At 48.2% G+C, this 21727-nt stretch overlaps 1 protein-coding gene across 8 annotated transcripts in view; it reads right to left on the bottom strand.

The window, feature by feature from the left end:
- The window catches only part of dock3 (dedicator of cytokinesis 3), a 1587592-nt gene that overhangs the window by 1187160 nt on the left and 378705 nt on the right, over positions 1-21727 (bottom strand). For 7 of the 8 annotated variants that reach the window (XM_072472048.1, XM_072472049.1, XM_072472047.1 and 4 more), the window contains exon 6: positions 3029-3177. In XM_072472048.1, coding sequence (XP_072328149.1) covers positions 3029-3177 — 149 coding nt within the window. Of the gene's footprint in view, positions 1-3028; positions 3180-21727 lie in introns of all 8 variants that reach the window. The other variant, XM_072472054.1, reaches the window with a different exon arrangement.

Below are 21727 nucleotides of genomic sequence, written 5' to 3'. Positions count from 1 at the left end.
TTGAGAGGGTCTGCGCAGGGGTTCTACAGGCGGTTGCAACCGTTCCTAGACTATCTCGCGGAGCGTTAGAGGAAGGTCGGTCAGCAGCAGCAGCAACCTGGGGAGCGGGAAGTCCGTGGAGGGGGTGGGAAAGAGGGAGCTGCCTGGGGGGGGTGGATGAGCAAGAGATAACATGAAGAGTCGGGGAAACTGGCACGTACGGGAGAGAGCCAGAGTACAAAGCTATGTAAATATACTATTTTGCCATGTATATATATATATATATATCTTGCTCCGCGCGATTTCTTGTTTCTTTTTTTTTTGTTACGGGGGGGGGAGGAGGTTATTGTTTGTAAGGGAGAAAAATTGTGTTAAAAACTTTAATAAATTTTTTTTTTTTTAAATGAGATCCAATGTTTATTTAAGATGTTAAATTGAGTTCATGGAACAAACATTGTTTTGTGTTAAAAAACCCACATGTCCATAATTGTAATCCCACACCTAGGGAACAAGCCGTGTACTAGAAAAAGCAACAAATACATTAAAGGGAGAGGTTGGTTGAACTCCATGATACATTTTGGGGTTCTGAAAACGCCTTGCCCATAACACACAGGTTTAATTCCCATATCGGATAAGGTTATTCATGAAGGACCCCGTCTTCTCAATCTTGCCACTCACCTAAGGTGTGGTGATCCTCAGTTTAAATCTCCACCAGTCAACTCTCCCCATCAAAGGGGAAAGCAGCCAATGGTCTCTGGGACTATGGTGACTTTACGTCTGAGGGTGGCATGGTGGCACAGTGGTTAGCACTGCTGCCCCACAGTGCCAGGAACCCTGGTTCAATTCCAACTTGGGTCACTGTCTGGGTGGAGTTTATAAGTTCTCCCCGTGTCTGCATGGGTTTCCTCCAGGTGTTCCAGTTTTCTCCCACAGTCCAAAGATGTGCAGGTTACGTGGATTGGTCATAATAAATTGTCCATTAGTGTCCAGGGATGGGCATCTTAGATTATGGGAATTGGGAGAAGTGGGTCTGGGTAGAGTGCTCATTTGAAGGGTCGGTGCAGAATCGATGGACCGAGTGTCCTCCTTCTGCACTGTAGGGATTCTATGATATTATTGGGAATCCATGTGATTGTTCGGGGCTGGGTTAGCACAGTGGGCTGAACAGCTGGTTTGTAATGCAGAATAAGACCAGCAGCGCAGATTCAATTCCCGTACCGGCCTCCCCGAACAGGCGCCGGAATGTGGCGACTAGGGGATTTTCACAGTAACCTCATTGAAGCCAACTTGTGACAATAAGCGATTATTATTATATTATTATTTCTCTCTGCTTGCATAGTAGAATCCTTGACCAATTGCACGAGGGACATCTGGTGAGGTGAGGATGAAGGAATTGGCACGCAGTTATTTTTGGTGGCCTGGATTAGATACTCAAATTGAAGAGAAAGCTGGGCAATGCCAATCTTGTAGAAGATTAAGGAACACTCCACCATTACATCCAGGGGAATGGCTGACTCAGCCATGGCAGTAAATACACATTGAATATGCTGGCCCACTGGAGGGAGACATGTTCTTGGTGATTGTGATGCACATTTGAAATGGACAGAAGTCGCAATGATGAAGTCAACGACGACTGGAGGACCAGTGATACACTAGACAAAATATTTGCAAGATTTGGAACACTGGAGCAGATTGTCAGTGATAATGGTGTGTAGTTTATTTCGAAGGAGTTTGAGTATACACCATATCAATAGCAATGAATGGATGGACATTTTGTGCAATCATTAACATATTCTATCAAAGCATTGAAGGACCAGTGGACATTATCTAGGAGAGTAAACAAATTTTGAATATCTTATCGGAACATTGAACATGCTACCACGCAAAGTTCACTGGCAATGCTGTTCAATAGGAAATTACGAACAGGGTTTGATTTGTTACCTCTACCTGATATGTTAGCGATTGTCAAACGACAACACCAAACACAAATTGCTGGAAGGGAGAAAATCTCTAAAAAAGTAGTATTCAACTAGGGAGAGAGCGTGTTATCTAGAAGCTACATTACCAATGAGAAATGGGTACCAGCTTTCATCCTAGCTTAAACAAGTCCAATATCACACACCGTACAGACGGATCATGAAAGAGTTTGGTGACGTGATCCTGATCAGTTACTTGCTGCACGAAGTGAGTTTGTAGAAACTTCTCAAGAGGTTCCATCTTTAAAAGATCTGGGTAGCTATTTGTTGGACAAGTTCAGATTCTGTTTCTAACTTTCCATGCCTATAGTGATAGATACTGAAATAACGACTCAAGAAGTACTGTCTGCAGAAAGGAATGAGGATACTTCCAAAGTAACAAGTAGCTGAGTTCAAGATTGCTGAATTCTACCAAAAAGGAATACATGTCCACCAGAGACTGTCTCATTGAATTGTATATATGCGTAGAAATAACTTATCGGGATTTGTTGTATAACTGTTATTGTTGCACTAATGAAATAAAGAGGGAAGGGTGTTATGTATCTGGGAATACATTCTTGCTGATTATACATCACATGATGTGTAGTGACGTAAGCAGAGTGTTTGCACGGGCTTTGAGCAGATCACTATCTTGTTTGTATGAGCAACACCTTAATAAACCTCACAACGAGTTTTACAGGAATCCAAAGTGTGTGCACCTCCATACGTTTTCTCTTTGAGGCAGCAAATAAGTATAACATGATTCAATTCCAAGATGATGTGGAAGAGGGAAAGAAGTAAGATGGACCAAAACAGTTAGATATAGTAAATTAATTATTGCTGGAATCCCAATATTAAAACTATTCTCTGAGCTCAGATAATTTATGTATGTATCTTGAACAGATCCACAATTTGCTAGCATTTAAATATGTAATTACTGTATTATAGTTGAGATGAAAGTGAAGTATAGCTTAGCTCACTTATACAATGCACAGTTTGAGCACTTGGACACAAGGAGAAGATGTACAATAATATAAACAGTCAGTATTACATCAAATATTAATGATAAAACCACATTTCCTCGATTAACTTACTCATTTCCCCAGTCCAAGCGGACTGTGATGTGTCGTTTGACGTCACGGATTTGGTCTTGGGTCAGGTGACCAGATAGAAGCTGTCTCCGCAAATCAATCAGTTCATTCATTACATAGCGTAGTTTGTAAAATAAATCCACCTTGTGTTTCTGTAAAGGGAAAAAGAGAGAATGCGATTAAACAACATTTTTACAACCTTGCTGAGGAATTATCTGCTTAACTTCATTCCTCACACCTGACACTGTTTCTCCTAATTATAAGCTAACTAATTTTCTATGATACCACAGCAATCGAGGGAGGAGAAGAATTCAACACGTGCATTTTTGTATTCAATAAAATCAAAGCGTTGCCATCAAGTACGCTCCCATGTCAGTGGTAGTGTAGTGACAAACAGTAGATGTTTCTCTATTCTGCCATGACAGTATGCCTCAAAACTCTGAAGACCATTCTTTTTCACAATGGTGTGAATTTTATCATTAACCACACGAGCTTGTGATAAACTTGAGGAAGAATGCCAATTTTATATTAATAATAATATTTATTAGTGTCACAAGTAGGCTTACATTAACATGCAATGAAGTTACTGTGAAAATCCCATAATCTCCACACTGCGGCGCCTGTTCGGGTACACTGAGGGAGAATTCGAAATGTACAATTCACCAAACAAGCAAGTTTATCGGGACGTGTGGGAGGAAACTGGAGCACTTGGAGGATACCCATGTAGACAGGGGAAGAACGTGCATACTCCTCACACACAGTGACCGAAGCCGGGAATCGAACCCGAGTCCCTGGCACTGTGAAGCAACAGTGCTAACCACTGTGCTACCGTGCCTCCCATATTTGAATTATAGTTATCTTTATATGGTCATATTTGTGTTGAAACACATTTGACACTGGGACCGTTCTAATTGGAAAAAATTGTCCATGGATGTACAAACATACAAGTTAGGAGTAGGCCACTAGGTGCATCGAGGCTGATCTGATTGTAACCTCAACTCCACATTCCTGCCTACCCCCAATAACCATTCACCCCTTTACTGAACAGGTTTTGCATCGTCAGTCCAGGCTGGATTTGAACATTATGGACGAGATTCTCCATAAAATTCCTCAGTTCATTTGTGGCGTTTTTTTCAGGGAGCTTCCCGTTGGCTTTTCCGGCGAGTTTCTCAACACTATTCAATGACACTCTGATGCGCGATCAATTACACTCAAGACGAAGTGATTTCATAACTGAAGGCTTTAATCTACTAGAACTTGTTCCCCAGCAGCTTTGGTACAGAAAGTGAAGGCTGCTGGGATGGCACCGTTTCTTATACTCCGGAGCTACATAACAACAGCCAATGGTAGACTCCTGGGTCTAACCAATGGTCATCAGCCTCTTAGGAGCGCAATACCTGGTACTACCACATTCACCCCGTTAAAAAAGAGTCCGGCGGGGGTGGTGGCCAGTGGTAACAGTCGCCTTTAACATGGTATGATCAGGTATGGAGGTACCGTGCTGTCGAGGATATTTACAAGGTGTTCGTTCACAGTTAAAGTCACAGCGAAGCAATCAGTCGATCGGGTGGCCTGGTCGTCCTTCTGGAGCGTGTGGGCTTCGGTGGTGATTCCGGTGGTTGCGACTCTGGGAGCGTGGTTACGGCCTCCCTGGCAGCTTCGTCACCCCTAGGCGGCGCTGTTGGAGCAAACGGTTGACACGGGGGTGGGGGGGGGCGCCTGTAGGGGGCGTTGGTGGGTGGGCGGGCCCAGGCAGGAGTGGCGGGAGTACTGGCCCCTCCCACTGCTGGGGGGGGTGGGGGTGGGGGCAATGGTTCGGGTGCGCGTGGGGTTCCGGCGGGCGGCAGGTCCCGAAGGGAGACTGTATCTTGCCGGCCGTCAGGGAACGCCATGTAGGCGTAATGGGGGTTAGCGTGCAGCAGGTGGACCCTCTCGACCAACGGGTCTGACTTGTGCGCCCGCACATGCTTCCGAAAAAGGATGGGTCTGGGTGTCGCTAGCCAGGTTGGGAGCGAGGTCCCCGGAGGAGGACTTCCTGGGGAAAACAAGGAGACGTTCATGAGGTGTCTGATTTGTGGTTGTACAGAGCAGTGACCGGATGGCGTGGAGGGCACAAGTGCCGGGGGACAGGGCATCAGGAGGCTCGTTTAGCTTCCCCGGACGGTACAAGATCTCGTAGTTGAAGGTGGAGAGTTCTATCCTCCACCGCAAGTTCTTGTCGTTTTTAATCTTGCCCCGCTGTGCATTATCGAACGTGAAGGCAACCGACCGTTGGTCCGTGAGAAGAGTGAATCTCCTGCCGGCCAGGTAATGCCTCAAATGTCTCACAGCTTCTACTATGGCTTGTGCCTCTTTTTCAACCGAGGAATGGCGAACTTTGGAAGCATGGAGGGTACAGGAGAAGAAAGCCACGGGCCTGCCCGCTTGGTTGAGGGTGGCTGCCAGAGCTACGTCGGACGCATCGCTCTCGACCTGGAAGGGGAGGGACTCGTCGATGGCGCGCATCGTGGCCTTTGCAATGTCTGCTTTGATGCGGCTGAAGGCCTGGCGGGCCTCCGTCGACAGGTTGTGGACTGGATTAGGGGTCGGGCTTTGTCTGCGTAGTTGGGGACACACTGTGCGTAATAGCTGAAAAACCTGAGGCAGCGCTTCAAGGCCTTGGGGCTGTGAGGGAGGGAGAACTCCATAAGGGGTTCATGCGCTCAGGGTCAGGGCCTATAACTCCATTTCGCACTACGTAGCCTAGAATGGCTAGACGGTTGGTGCTAAACACACATTTATCCTTATTGTATGTCAGGTTAAGGATTTTGGAGAAATTTGCAGAGGTTGGTGTCGTGGTCCTGCTGGTCATGGCCGCAGATGGTGACGTTATCCAGATACGGGAACGTTGCACGTAAGCCGTACCGGTCAACCATTCGGTCCATCTCTCACTGGAAGACCGAGACCCCATTAGTGACACCAAAGGGAACTCTTAAAAATTGATAGAGCCGCCAATCTGCTTCGAAGGCAGTGTACCTGCGGTCACTATTACGGAGGGGTAGCAGGCGGACTTGAGATCCACCGTGGAGAAAACCTTGTATTCTGCGATCCTGTTTACCAGGTCGGCTATACGGGTGAGTGGGTACACGTCCAGCTGCGTAAACCTGTTGACGGTCTGGCTGTAGTCAATGACCATCCAATGCTTCTCCCCGGTCTTTACCCCCATTACTTGAGCTCTCCAGGGACTGTTGCTCGCTTCGATGACCCCTTCCCCCAGCAGCCTTTGGGACCTCTGACCTGATGAAGGTTCGGTCCTGGGCACTGTACCGCCTGCTCCTGGTGGCGACGCGTTTGCAATCCGGGCTGAGGTTCGCAAACAGGAAAGGCGGTTCGACCTTAAGGGTCGCGAGGCCGCAGACAGTAAGGGGAGGTACGGGGCCGCTGAATTTAAAGGTCAGGCTTTGCAAATGGCATTGGAAGTCCAGCCCCAGGAGGGTAGCCGCGCAGAGGTGCGGCAGGACATACAGGCGGAAATTGTCGAATTTCCTGCCTTGGACAGCGAGGTTCGCTAGGCAGAACCCCTTTATCTCCACCGAGTGTGACCCGGAGGCCAGGGAGATCCTTTGGTTTACAGGGTGGGTTACAAGTGAACAGCACCTGACCGTGTCGGGGTGAACAAAGCTTTCCGTGCTCCCAGAGTCAATCAGGCAAGACGTCTCGTGGCCGTTGATGAAGACCGTAGTTGTAGCTTTGGTCCAGTGTCACCGAGGCCAGATGAAGCAGTTGCGATTTCTGATCGGGCAGCGTGTAGTCGGCCGTGCTGGTGGCCTGGGGCCCCATCCAAGATGGCGTCACCCATGGGTTGCACATGGTGTCCGGGGATGAACAAGATGGCGGCGGCGATGGACAAAATGGTGGCGCCCACCCGTCCAGCGTGGTGTCCAGGGGGCAAGATGGCCACGCCCGTGGGTCGCACGTGGTCCTAGGATAGGGGGGGTGGCGGTGAGCGCTGCGGCGGTCCGGAGTCGCTGGAGACCGTGGCCACGGCACGGGCCTGGCAGACCCCCACAAAGTGGCCCTTCTTGCCGCACCCTTTGCAGGCGGTGGTGCGGGCCGGGCAGCGTGGGCGGGGATGATTCGCCTGCCCGCAGAAGAAACAGCGGGGCCCGGCGGCGTTAGCGGGCCGTCTCGTAGCGCAGGCCTGCGGGGTCAGGGGGAAGATCTGTGGGGCTGCCACTGCGGGGTGCCACGCAGCCCAGGGGGCCGCCGCGCGGTTGGGCGCATAGGACTGCGCGTTTTTGTAGGCAACGTCCATAGACCCTGCCAGGGCCCGTGCCTCTCTAAGTCCCAGGGTGTCCTTTTCTTGGAGTCTTCGGCGGATATCTGAGGAGCTCATACCTGCTACGAAAGCATCCCTGATTAAATGTTCCGTGTGCTCGCACCCCAAAACTTGCGGGCAACCACAGTTTCGGCCCAGCACCAGTAGCGCCCGGTGGAAATCTTCCAACGATTCCCTGGGGCTTTGCCGTCTAGTTGTAAGCAGGTGACGTGCATAGACCTGATTTACAGGGCGGATATAATGTCCTTCTAACAGTTCGATCGCAGCATCATAGTTCTCCGCCTCCTCGATAAGGGTGTAGATCCCAGGGCTGACCCTTGAGCGCAGGAGATGCATTTTCTGTCCTTCTAAGGGGGTGCCTCCGGCCGTCTCGAGGTAGCCTTTAAAGCACGCCAGCCAGTGTTTAAATATTGCAGCCGAGTTCTCCGCATGGGGGCTGAGTTGAAGGCACTCGGGTTTGATTCGGAGATCCATCCTTCCAGCTTAAGTCTAGTAGATTAAATTGATGCGCGATCAATTACACTCAAGACGAAGTGATTTCATAACTGAAGGCTTTAATCTACTAGAACTTTTTCCCCAGCAGCTTCGGTACAGAAAGTGAAGGCTGCTGGGACGGCACCGTTTCTTATACTCCGCCTGTCAGGGCGGAGCTACGTAACAACAGCCAATGGTAGACTCCTGGGCCTAACCAATGGTCATCAGCCTCTTAGGTACCGCAATACCTGGTACTACCACACATTCATCATTTTTTGGGGCCCTGGGGAGTTTCTCATTGGTTTGGCCGAAACGTAGAATTTTATTTTAGCTATGGGGAGCTGAACTCAGCGATTGGGCTGCCATTTTGAAAAGGTGCCCTGATCACAAGTGAGCTTGTGGGTCCCTCACACCCACCACCGAAACACATGGGCACTATTCCCCCCCCCCCCGCCCCCCCCCAAGTGAGGACACCACGCTATGGGGTCCCCCCTCTTCAGGCAGAAGGGACTTTAGTGTGCGGATTAATTGCCCGCTTAAGGGTATTTATTTTATCTAGCTGCGTGGCTATATTTTATAAGAAAGGCACTTGCTAAAGCATGTTGGGAAGCTTGACTATATTTTAACACTGCATTTGAACGAAAATAAGTAGTTCAGGTAACGTAAACAAAATACGACTCAGTATTTTGGACTCGGCCTTATTATTATAAGTTGTTCTTCCGAAGGACAACAAAATGCGTACTCAAATTGTTTTTAAACCAAGGGCAAAACATTCATATTTCCTCTTGCATATGTTCCCAAGGTTTATCTCTTCAAAGTTGTTTATTTCACACTATAAATACACGTCAGGCAAATATTTGTTCTGAGAAGATGCATTATCGAGAGCGTCGACACAATGTATTAGCAGTGAAATTGCTGAGGATGGAGATCTGCATGTCAATCTTATTTCCACAATTAAGTATCAGATACAAAACTACGTGAGATCCAAGAAGAGACCAGGAAGGGTCAAACTCTTCAAGAGGTGATGAGGAACATCAACTCACACTGGCCCAGAGGTCAATGTCTAGAGTTCTACAATATAAGATTTGAACGCAGTATCATTAATAGAGTGGTACTTCATTTGAACACTATAGTCATACCTCAATCTTTTCGCAAGGATATATTGAAGAGGATACACGAAGGGCATCTAGGAATTGAAAAATGTAAACGGAGAGCTTGTGACTCTGTTTACTGGCCAGGTATAAACCAGGATATTGAAAGGATGGTGACACATGCCAGATGCATTGTTGCAAGCAAACAAGGGAACCTATGCAAATATCTGATTTACCCACAACACCATGGCAGAAAGTAGCTATTGATCTCTTTCGCCTTCAAGGGAAAGATTATTTAATGATCACAGACTATTTTTCAAACTATCCCGAAATGTAATAATTTTGCGAGACATGGGATTCTGCAAGTTGTCGTGAGTGACAACGGTCCTTGTTTTAGCTGTAAAGAGTGGCAAGACTTGGCAATCACGTATGGTTTCAATCACGTCACGTCAAGTCCGTTGTACCCTCAAGCCAATGGAAAAGCCGAAGAAGGTGAATATATTGTTAAGCAATTGTTGAAGAAAGCAATGGACAGCCAATCTGATCCATATCTTGCATAATTGAGTTACAGGGTGTCACATTGTCACATGGTAGATCGCCAGCAGAGTTACTCATGAATAGAAGATTGCATACAACACTTCCATACTTGGCAAAGAAGGAGGGGAATACAATGGTACTGCAAAAAATGCACAACATTAAAAAGAAACAACGGCAGTTATATGATAAGAGTGTCTAGAACTTTACCACCTCTGAGTAGTGGTGACATTGTGAGATGGAAGATTCAGGCAATTGGTCGAGAAAAGCCATTGTACTTGAAGAGGATGGGTTGGTTTTAAGAAGAAATCATCGTTCACCCTTGAAAACCAGGGAAGACTTTCACAACAACGTGGTGGATGACAAATCTATGTCAGTAACAACGCAAGCTGCAGTTTGATATAGTTCCTGAGCATGAGAATGTCATGGAGAACATTGAATCTACAAGTTCTGAGCAGCAAAGTCAAACTTTGAGAAGATCATCCAGAGTCAGAAGAAAACCTGATCAAATCAATTTGTAGATTTGGACTATTTGTGCATGCAATGCTTGCTGTTCTTGTTAAACCAGTTTTTTAAAAAAATAATGTTAGACTCATCGGCTCATGATATCACATGTAAATATACTGATGATAATATATTGATTTATTCCTTCAAAGGAAAGGGGATGCCGTGATAGCATGGTTGTGTTGTAATTCACCGATTGACCACAAGGAGTCTCACTAGTATATAAGTGAATGTTAGAGTCAGGTGACCCCTCAGACTGGTTGGAGGAAGCTGAAGAGAGAGGTTGCTTATGCTTGATTTACTGTTATCCATCTGTTGTTTTGTATATAGTTTACCCACAGTTAATGATGATAAGTCGTTTATAGCTTTAGCTACAAGTATTGTCATGAATAAGGCCATCCGACAAGAACATTACAACATTCCTCTGCGTTTCTGCCATGTCATTATCTGAACATTTTGACAAAGTGAAATGAAGAGGCTTTTTGAAGATTGGCAAATAGTGTGGCAAAATATAAATTTTAAAATTTTATGAGACAAACAGGCCAATTGAATGGGTAGAAAGCTAACAGGTGCAATTTAAAGTGGAGAAGTGGGAAGAAAGATCTTATTGTAATACATTCAAATGACAGAAGCAGTTCAGAGAAGGTCTTCCCCTCTTCCCTACCACCGCCCCCCCCCCCCCCCCCCCCCTGCCGGGTTTCTTAGAATGGGCAGAAGAGGCTAGCCTTTCAAATCAATTAAGCATGGATGGAAAGTAGCTGTGGTTCAAGGACCTCAAGAACGTATTTCCAAATGCTAATTCCCACTCTCTGATCGTGCAAGCATTCTCCTACACAGCACCCCTCAGACCAACACATCTTGCAGCTCCATTCATTCTTCTCTCTCAGGGCATCTCCTGATGGGGAGGGGGACCAACCACACATGGCACCACCATGCCAAGTCGTGGATCTTGTGGGAGCCGTTCTGGGAGCAACCCTTGTCCCTGTCCGTCTGCCCCACCGACCACCCATAACCCCCACCGAGCCGTCTGACTGTGCAGCTGAAGGCTAATAGGAAATTGGCAATCGTGGTTAAGTGAGCATTTCACACAACCCAAGTGGATTCTCATGAGTGAGCGGGTCATGTAGCATCTGGGAGTCATTGCCTAGCATCCCAATCAGAATGTGATGCCTGGATACTGTGCTTGAACACTGCGGGAGACAATACCACAGATGCAACATACAAACACCCAGGGGATGGAACACAGGTGTGTGAGTGCAAGATGGAGGGGACCAGCGCCTGGTCCAGACGCCATTATGAGCGGGAGTTTGGGGTGCGGGTTTCTGGGGTATAGGGTCTGGGGTCCAGTGAGGGGAGCCCACTGTGGCCGGGAGTGCGTGAGCAGGGCATTACGGATGGCGGGGGAGGAGTCAATGGAAGATTCCGGGCGGGAGCCACCGCTGTCAATCGAACACCCTCTTCCAATTTCTTATAAATATTGAAAGGTATGGACGGTATTTTGGATGCCGCAGAACAGGCCCTAGTGGTGCTGTGAGTAGGCTGGGTGGCCAGAGACGGTGGTAGCAGCAGCGTCCATGTCCCGCCTCACAACCTGAGGACTTGGCCGCCCATCAGGTGAAGGTGAGACTCAGAGGGGAAGGGCCGCGATGGCCGAGGATGTACAGGCATTGCTGGTCATTTGAACAGATGATGGACAGCGTGTGCCGCAGGTAGGTCCGCTTCAACAATGGGACAGTGCAGCGCCTGTGTCATGTCCTCACGTGGAGGAGGAGGACACCCACACCCGGTGGCCATCAAGGTCACCGCAGTCCTGAAATTATATGCCTCAGGACTCCTCCAGGGCTCGAGCGGGGACCTCTGTGGCATCTTGCAGGCCACAGCCCACAGGTGGATCAACCGGTCATGGATGCCCTGTTGCCCGGGCGTAAAACTATATGAAGCTTGACATGGACCAAGCCCAACAAGATCCTCTTCATCGCCGGAATGCCCCAGGTCCAGGGGCTAGCAGACTGCACGCCTATTTCCTTGTGTTCAACAGGCCATCTGCGAGTGCTGTACGTTAATAGGAAGGGGTTCCACTTCCTGAACATACAGCTCGTGTGAGACCACCACACGAAGATCATGCACGTGTGTGCACGCTTCCCTAATGGGCGGCACGGTGGTGCAGCGGTTTGTACTGCTGCCTCACAGAGCTGAGGACCCGGGTTCAATCCCGGACCGGGTCAATGTTCGTGTGGGGTTTTCACGTTATTTTTTTTATGAAGTTAGAATACCCAATTCATTTTTTCCAATTAGGGGCAATTTAGCGTGGCCAATCCACCTACTCTGCACATCTTTGGGTTGTGGGAGCGAAACCCACACAAACACGGGGAGAATATGCAAACTCCATACGAACAGTGATCCAGGGCCGGGATCGAACCTGGGACCTCGGCGCCGTGAGACAGCAGTGGTAACCACTGCGCCACCGTGCTGCCCTAGGGTTTGCACATTCTCCCCGTGGCTGCGTGGATTGGCCACGCTAATTGCCCTTTAATTTGAAAAAAAAAATTTTTTTAAGTGTGTGCACGCTTCCCAGGGAGTGTCCACAATAGCTATATCGTGGGCCAGTCAGTCATTCCCGGGCTTTCGAGAACCACCCACGATGGGCGGCTGGCTTTTTGGGGTTAAGGGGTATCAAGTGGGGACCTGGCTAATGATGCAAGTATGGAGGCTGGAGGCCAAGGCGAAGACCCGATACAACGAAGCCCAGATGGCCACCAGGGCTGTCAGTGAGTGGTGCATCGGTCTGCTCAAAATGCCCCGACCGCTCTGGTGGTGCCCTGCAGTAAACCCCCTGGAGGGTCACCCACTTTGTGGTGGTCTGCTGTGTTAAGCAATGGTTTAAGAGACATTCCAATTAGTTGTCTCATTTATGTTAAGTATCCAATACTTGACACTGATATGTAAAGAGGCTTCAGGTGACCTTTGTGACAGGTGATGTGATGACAGAGTTTTGTGCAGAGTCTGTTAAAGAAAATAAAGGTGTTTGTGAAAAGGAGCAGAACCTTTGGCCCTTTATTTTTAAAAAAAATATATTTTATTCAAGATTTTTGGCCAAACATAACAGTACGTAGTGTTTCTTTTACACAACAATAAAGCAATATAAATAACAGTGGCCAGTTTTAAACAAGTAAATAAATAATATATAAACAAAAACAAAACTGAATGGCAACTGCCTTGTCCAAAATAAATACTCTCCAAAAACACAATCCAACAATCCAATATACAATTACCTATAACAACTACCTATACATATTATACATATACAATAACATCTCTGAGAATCCGTTCGATTCCTCCCCCCTCCCCCCCCTCCCCCCTGGGTTGCTGCTGTTGTCTACTTCTTTTCCATTCCCTCTATCTTTCTGTGAGGTAATCGACGAACAGTTGCCACCACCTGGTGAACCCCTGAGCCGAACCCCTAAACACGAACTTAATCCGTTCTAACTTTATAAACCCTGCCATGTCATTTATCCAGGTATCCACACCCGGGGGTTTGGCTTCCTTCCACATTAACAATATCCTGCGCCGGGCTACTAGGGACGCAAAGGCCAAAACATCAGCCTCTCTCGCCTCCTGCACTCCCGGCTCTTCTGCAACCTCAAATATAGCCAACCCCCAGCTTGGTTCGACCTGGACCCCCCCACCTTCGAAACCACCTTTGCCACCCCCACCCAGAACCCCTGTAGTGCCGGGCATGACCAGAACATGTGGGTGTGATTCGCTGGGCCTCTCGAGCATCTCACACACCTATCCTCTACCACAAAAAATTTACTAAGCCGTGCTCCAGTCATATGCGCCCTGTGTATCACCTTAAATTGTATCAGGCTTAGCCTGGCACACGAGGACGATGAGTTTACCCTACGTAGGGCATCAGCCCACAGCCCCTCCTCAATCTCCTCACCCAGTTCTTCTTCCCATTTCCCTTTAAGCTCATCTACCATGATCTCCCCCTCGTCCCTCATTTCCCTGTATATGTCCGACACCTTACCATCCCCCACCCATGTCTCTGAGATCACTCTATCCTGCACCTCCTGCGTCGGGAGCTGCGGGAATTCCCTCACCTGTTGCCTCGCAAAAGCCCTCAATTGCATGTACCGAAATGCATTCCCTTGGGGCAACACATATTTTTCGGTCAGCGCTCCCAGACTTGCAAACGTCCCATCTACAAACAGATCTCTCAGTTGTACTACCCCAGTTCTTTGCCATACTCCAAATCCCCCATCCATTCTCCCCGGAACGAACCTATGATTGTTTCTTATCGGGGACCGCACCGAAGCTCCCGTCCTTCCCCTATGCCGTCTCCACTGCCCCCAAATTTTCAATGTAGCCACCACCACCGGGCTTGTGGTGGATTTCTTTGGTGAGAACGGTGCCGTTACCATTGCTTGTAGGCTAGTCTCCCTGCAGGACGCCCTCTCCAATCTCTTCCACGCCGCTCCCTCCCCTTCTCCCATCCACTTACACACCATTGAAACATTGGCGGCCCAGTAGTACTCACTTAGGCTCGGTAGTGCCAGCACCCCCCTGTCCCTACTACGCTGCAAAAATCCCCTCCTCACTCTCGGGGTCTTCCCAGCCCACACAAAACTCATAATACTCTTCTCGATTCTTTTGAAAAAAGCCTTCGTGATCACCACCGGGAGGCACTGAAACACAAAAAGGAATCTCGGGAGGACCACCATTTTAACCGCCTGCACCCTACCTGCCAATGACAGGGACACCATGTCCCATCTCTTAAAGTCCTCCTCCATCTGCTCCACCAACCGCGTTAAATTAAACCCGTGTAATGTACCCCAATTCTTGGCTATCTGGATCCCCAAGTACCGGAAGTCCCTTGTTACCTTCCTCAGCGGTAAATCCTCTATCTCTCTGCGCTGCTCCCCTGGATGCACCACAAACAACTCACTTTTCCCCATGTTCAGTTCATACCCTGAAAAATCCCCAAACTCCCCAAGTATTCGCATTATCTCTGGCATCCCCTCCGCCGGGTCCGCCACATATAGCAACAAATCATCCGCATACAGAGATACCCGGTGTTCTTCTCCCCACCTGAGTATTCCCCTCCACTTCCTGGAACCCCTCAATGCTATGGCCAGGGGTTCAATCGCCAGTGCAAACAATAACGGGGACAGAGGACATCCCTGCCTCGTCCCTCTATGGAGCCGAAAATAGTCAGACCCCCGTCCATTCGTGACCACGCTCGCCATCGGGGCCCTATACAGCAACTGTACCCACCTGATATACCCATCCCCAAAACCAAATCTCCTCAGCACCTCCCACAAATAATCCCACTCCACTCTATCAAATGCTTTCTCGGCATCCATCGCCACCACTATCTCCGCTTCCCCCTCTGATGGGAGCATCATCATTACCCCTAGCAGCCTCCGTATATTTGTATTCAGCTGTCTCCCCTTCACAAACCCAGTTTGGTCCTCATGAACCACCCCCGGGACACAATCCTCTATCCTCATTGCCATTACCTTGGCCAGAATCTTAGCATCCACATTCAGGAGGGAAATGGGCCTGTAGGACCCGCATTGCAGCGGGTCTTTTTCCTTCTTTAGGAGGAGCGATATCGTTGCCTCTGACATAGTCGGGGGCAGCTGCCCCCTTTCCCTCGCCTCATTAAAGGTTCTCATCAGTAGCGGGGCCAGCAAGTCCATATATTTCCTATAGAATTCAACTGGGAATCCGTCTGGTCCCGGGGCCTTCCCCGCCTGCATGCTCCCAATTCCTTTCACCACTTCCTCCACCTCAATCTGTGCTCCCAGTCCCAGCCTCTCCTGCTCCTCCACCTTAGGAAATTCCAGCTGATCCAGAAAGCACATCATTCTCTCCTTCCCATCTGGGGGCTGAGCTTCATATAATCTTTCGTAAAATGCCTTGAACACTCCATTCACTCTCTCTGCTCCCCGCTCCATCTCTCCCTCCTCATCTCTCACCCCCCCTATCTCCCTCGCTGCTCCCCTTTTCCTCAATTGGTGGGCCAGCAACCTGCTCGCCTTCTCCCCGTATTCGTACTGTACACCCTGTGCCTTCCTCCATTGTGCCTCTGCATTACCCGTAGTCAACAAGTCAAATTCTACATGTAGCCTTTGCCTTTCCCTGTACAGTCCCTCCTCCGGTGCCTCCGCATATTGTCTGTCCACCCTCAGAAGTTCTTTCAACAACCGCTCCCTTTCCCTACCCTCCTGCTTTCCTTTATGTGCCCTAATAGATATCAGCTCCCCTCTAACCACTGCCTTCAGCGCTTCCCAGACCACTCCCACCTGTACCTCCCCATTATCATTGAGTTCCAAGTATCTTTCAATACACCCCCTCACCCTTAAACACACCCCCTCATCTGCCAATAATCCCATGTCCATTCTCCAGGGTGGACGCTGTTGTTTTTCTTCCCCTATCTCCAGGTCCACCCAATGTGGAGCATGATCCAAAATGGCTATAGCCGTGTACTCAGTCCCCGTCACCTTTGGGATCAGTGCCCTTCCCAAAACAAAAAAATCTATTCGTGAATAAACTTTGTGGTCATAGGAGAAAAATGAAAACTCCTTACTCCTAGGTCTACTAAATCTCCAGGGGTCTACTCCTCCCATCTGCTCCATAAAGTCCTTAAGCACCCTAGCCGCAGCCGGCCTCCTTCCGGTCCTGGACCTCGATCTGTCCAGCCCTGGGTCCAGCACCATATTAAAATCTCCACCCATTACCAACTTCCCCACTTCTAGGTCCGGGATTCGTCCTAGCATACGCCTCATAAAGTTGGCATCATCCCAGTTCGGGACATACACGTTCACTAATACCACCGCCTCCCCTTGCAATTTGCCACTCACCATCACGTATCTGCCCCCACTATCCGCCACTATAGTCTTTGCCTCAAACATTACCCGCTTCCCCACTAGTATAGCCACCCCCGTTTTTTGCGTCTAGCCCCGAATGAAACACCTGCCCCACCCATCCTTTGCGTAGTCTGACCTGGTCTATCAGCTTCAGATGCGTCTCCTGAAGCATAACCACATCTGCCTTAAGTTTCTTTAGGTGTGCGAGTACCCGTGCCCTCTTAATCGGCCCGTTCAGCCCTCTCACATTCCACGTGATCAGCCGGGTTGGGGGGCTCTTTACCTACCCCCCCCCCCCTTGATGACTAGCCATCTCCTTTTTCAATCCAGCTCCTCACCCGGTTCCCACGTAGCCGTATCTCCCCCAAGCGGCGCCCCCCCGCCCCGACCACCCCCCCCCCCCACACCAGCTCCCCCTTCTCCCCAGCAGCAGCAACCCAGTTAACCACCCCCCTCCCGCTAGATCCCAAACTAGCGTAATTGCACCCCCCATGTTGCTCCAGAAGTCAGCAAACTCTGGCCGACCTCGGCTCACACTGTGCGAGGCCCCCTCCTTCCTGCTTCCCTGTTCCCGCCGTGATTACCATAGCGCGAGAACAAAGCCCGCGCTTCCCTTTTGGCCCCGCCCCCAATGGCCGGCGCCCTCAGCTCCTCATCCTCCCTCCCCCCCGACATGGGGAAGAGAGAAAAGTTACAGGGTCGCAGGATTAACAACTTGGGAAGTCATCTCTTCCCTCTTTTCCCCCCCTTCATCCCACATATTCACCCCCCCACTTTGTCCCAAACGTTCTTTTTATGGCCCACTCACTCCAGTTTCTCCTCGACAATAAATGTCCACGCCTCATCTGCCGTTTCAAAGTAGTGGTGTTTCCCTTGATGTGTGACCCACAGTCTTGCCAGTTGCAGCATTCCAAATTTAATCTTCCGTTTGTGCAGCACCGCCTTGGCCCGATTAAAGCTTGCCCTCCTTCACGCCACCTCCGCACTCCAATCTTGATATACGCGGATCACCGCGTTCTCCCACCTGCTGCTCCGAGTTTTCTTTGCCCATCTGAGGACCATCTCTCTGTCCTTATATCGGAGAAATCTCACCACTATGGCTCGAGGAATTTCTCCAGCCCTCGGTCTTCGCGCCATAACTCGATAGGCTCCCTCCACCTCCAGCAGACCCGTCGGGGCCTCCGATCCCATTAACGAGTGCAGCATCGTGCTCACATATGCCCCGACGTCCGCCCCTTCTACACCTTCGGGAAGACCAAGAATCCTTAAATTCTTCCTCCTCGCATTATTCTCCAGCACCTCCAGCCTTTCCACACGCCTTTTGTGTTGTGCCTCGTGCATCTCCGTTTTCACCACCAGGCCTTGTATGTCGTCCTCATTCTCAGCAGCCTTTGCCTTCACGACCCGAAGCTCCTGTTCTTGGGTCTTTTGCTCCTCCTTTAGCCCCTTAATCGCTTGTAATATCGGGGCCAACAGCTCCTTCTTCATCTCCTTTTTGAGTTCTTCCACGCAACGCCGCAGGAACTCTTGTTGGTCAGGGCCCCAGATTAAACTGCCTCCTTCCGACGCCATCTTGCTTTGTGCCTGCCCTCCTGGCCGCTGCTCGAGAGGATCCACCGCAATACGGCCACTTTCCTCTCTTTTTTCCATCCGTGTCCAGGGGGGATTCCCTTCTGGATTCCAGCACAGTGTTTTTTGCCGTTAGAATTGCCGTTGGGGCTCCTATCAAGAGCCCAAAAGTCCGTTCCACTGGGAGCTGCCGAAACGTGCGACCTAGCTGGTCATTGCCGCACCCGGAAGTTCCCCTTTGGCCCTTTGTACAACAGCAGCTAAACGTCTTACAAATGGTAGGAGAGGATGGTTGCTGTGCAAACGTGAAGGGTTGAAAGATACAACTTTTCCAGACAAAACCAAGGAGTGAGTGAGAAGAAAAAAAAAAAGATATATGGCTGAACCAAGGATAAAGATGGCCGGATATGACTATCCCCCCCTTATTTTCTGAAAGGGAATCGTACGACCAATGCAGAAGTGCAGTAGTTATGTGGACTAAGAATTGCCTTGGGAAAGAGAAAACAAGTTATGGCACTGGCTCTTTCTCTTTTTGTGACAGTAAAATCCGAAGCAAAGTGTTTTCTGAGCTGGAATTGGAAGAGTTAGACTCAGTTACATGGATGAGATTAGACTTAGGTTACATGGATAAGATTTATAAAAAGGATGACTTGTTAAGTGCTTATGAAGCATGGTCGGATTTTGATAGGTTCTGGAAAATAGAGGATTTCTCCATTGAAGACTATATAATAGAACTTGGCAGGCTATATAAAAGGCTACAGAAACACAACCTGGAATTTCCACAGTCTGTGTTGGCCTTTCAATTACTTGTCTTTGGTAGAGTGAGCAACATGGATAGGCTCCTGGTTTTGACAGGAGTTCAGTTTGCCGATAATAATACCTAATTCGATCAGATGACAGAAGCTTCAAAAAAGTTTCTGGAGAAACATTCGATTCCGATGGCTCTGATGACCCAAATAGGTCAGTCTGCGATAAAGCAGAATATGGAAGATACACGACTAACAGGATGGCAAAATCGTACGGCTACGAACAGGTTCCAAGACTATCCAAGACTATAGAAGGAGATCGGTTCCCGGAAATTGAAGACAGAAAAACAGTTAGAACCTACAATAGGAAGATGAACCCCAGAAATGCACGGGGTATGATAAATCGATGTTTTCGAAGAGACTCTCAATACCATTATGCTTTCAACTGTCCAACACATTACAATAGAGTGTTTGAAGAGACACATGACACGGAAGAGTCAGAAGAGAAAAAAGATAGTGACCAAAAAGAAGGCATTGTTCTATTAACAAGAGTTTTACTCCGGTAATAAGAGTGTTGGTTGCAGAATCCTTCAATTGTGCTGCATTGGACAGTGGCTGCACATCCACTGTGTGTGGAATTGACTGGTTAAAATGTTACCTGGACTCCTTGAATGCTGAAAATCATAACAAGGTTAAGGAATTTGAAAGTTCCACAAGTTTCAGGTTTGGGATGATAATACTCTGAAGTCGCTGGAAAGAGTGGTGATCCCTTGCAATATCGCCGGAGTGAATCATTTCATTAGCACGGATGTTGTATCAAGTGAGATACCTTTGCTTCTGAGCAGACCATCAATGAAGAAAGCACACATGAAACTGGATATGGAACAGGATAAGGCAACAGTTTTTGGAAAGACAGTGGTCTTACAATTTACACAGTCGGGACACTATTGTATTCCATTACTGACAAATAATATTTCAAGTACAGTTGTTGAGGATGTGTTAATGGCAGCAGTTGAAAATACGGCTTTAGCTGATAAAAAGCTTGTTGTATTAAAACTGCACAGGCAATTTGCGCATCCATCTCCTCGGAGGCAGAAAAAATTATTAAAGGATGCAGGGGTAAGGGATGAAGACTATACTAAGCTGATAGAACAGGTTAGTGATCGCTGTGAAATTTGTAGGAAGTACAGAAGGACACCAGCACGACCGATAGTAACCCTACCTTCGGCCAGGGATTTTAACGACATTGTGGCCAGTGACCTTAAGATCTGGGATAAAGCCAATAATATATTTATTTTGCATTTTGTAGATTTAGCAACCAGATTTAGTCATCAACGATTGTAGGAAGTAAAGAAAAGTGAGTACTTCTGGATCAAATCGTGGAAAAATGGATAGGGACAGGAATGGGTCCACTGGCAAAATTCCTTACGGACAATGGGGGAGAATTTGCTAATGATGAGTTTGATATGTGTGAAAACGTGAATATCACAGTTCTGAATACGGATGCAGAAAGTCCATTTAGTAATGGTGTGTGTGAAAGAAACCATGTGGTAATAGATGACATGCTCTGGAAAATTTTGGCAGATAGACCAAACTGTAAGCTAAATTCAGCTTTAGCATAGGCGGTACATGCAAAGAATTCATTGCAGATGGTTGGGGGCTATAGTCCCTATCAATTAGTGTTTGGTAGAAATCCTAAAATTTCGTCCATTTTGGATGACCAGCCTCCAGCTTGGGAAGGGACTACAATTAGCTCTGCCTTTGCTGAGCATTTAAATGCATTACATAGCAGTAGAAAAGCTTTTTTGGAAGCAGAAGTCTCTGAAAGAATTCACAGAGCTTTAAGGCATAATGTACGGCCATCAAATGCCATTTTTCAGCAAGGAGACATAGTCTACTATAAGAGAGACAATTTTAATAAATGGAAAGCCCCAGGGACGATCACAGGCATAGATGGCAAAACAATTATTTTGCAATATGGCAATCAAACTGTTAGGGTACATTCATCAAGGATAATGGGTACAGATTACAAATTTTCAAATTTAGACAGAGCAGACAGACATGACGAGGAACCAAGGTTATCTGGTAAGCATGTATTACAGAACTATGAGGACCAGTTAACTGATATAGACAGGGTTTCTGTCGAGGAACACAACACTTCTGATCAATTAGAACAGGCCATTTCTCCTAAAGGACAACTGCCAAAAATTGGTACAAGAGTGACATACTTGCCTGAAGGGTCTAGTCAATGGAAGGATGCAACTGTTATTAGTAGAGCAGGGAAGGCCACTGAAAAGTATAAACATTGGTTGAAATACAGCATTCAGGGGAGGGAGTCAAGACAATGGATTAGGAACACGAAGTTCAAAATTGGAGGGCACAGAAACGCAGTGCCAGTTCAGATTGTACATCGGATAGTGAACAGGTCCTCAGGAAAAGGTCGAGAACTATTGAAAGGACATCCCACAGCAGAAGGGAAAGATCAAGCAGTAGCAGTACAGAACGAGATACCAAGCGGGAGAGGGGACGTAGTTTATCAAGGTCTCGGAACATGAGTAAGACTACGAATACTAATAGGAGTAGAAGCCCAC

The sequence above is a fragment of the Scyliorhinus torazame genome, chromosome 13 (genome assembly GCF_047496885.1).
Source record: "Scyliorhinus torazame isolate Kashiwa2021f chromosome 13, sScyTor2.1, whole genome shotgun sequence".
Lineage (NCBI taxonomy): Eukaryota > Metazoa > Chordata > Chondrichthyes > Carcharhiniformes > Scyliorhinidae > Scyliorhinus > Scyliorhinus torazame.
This window is presented reverse-complemented; position numbering and strand designations above follow the sequence as displayed.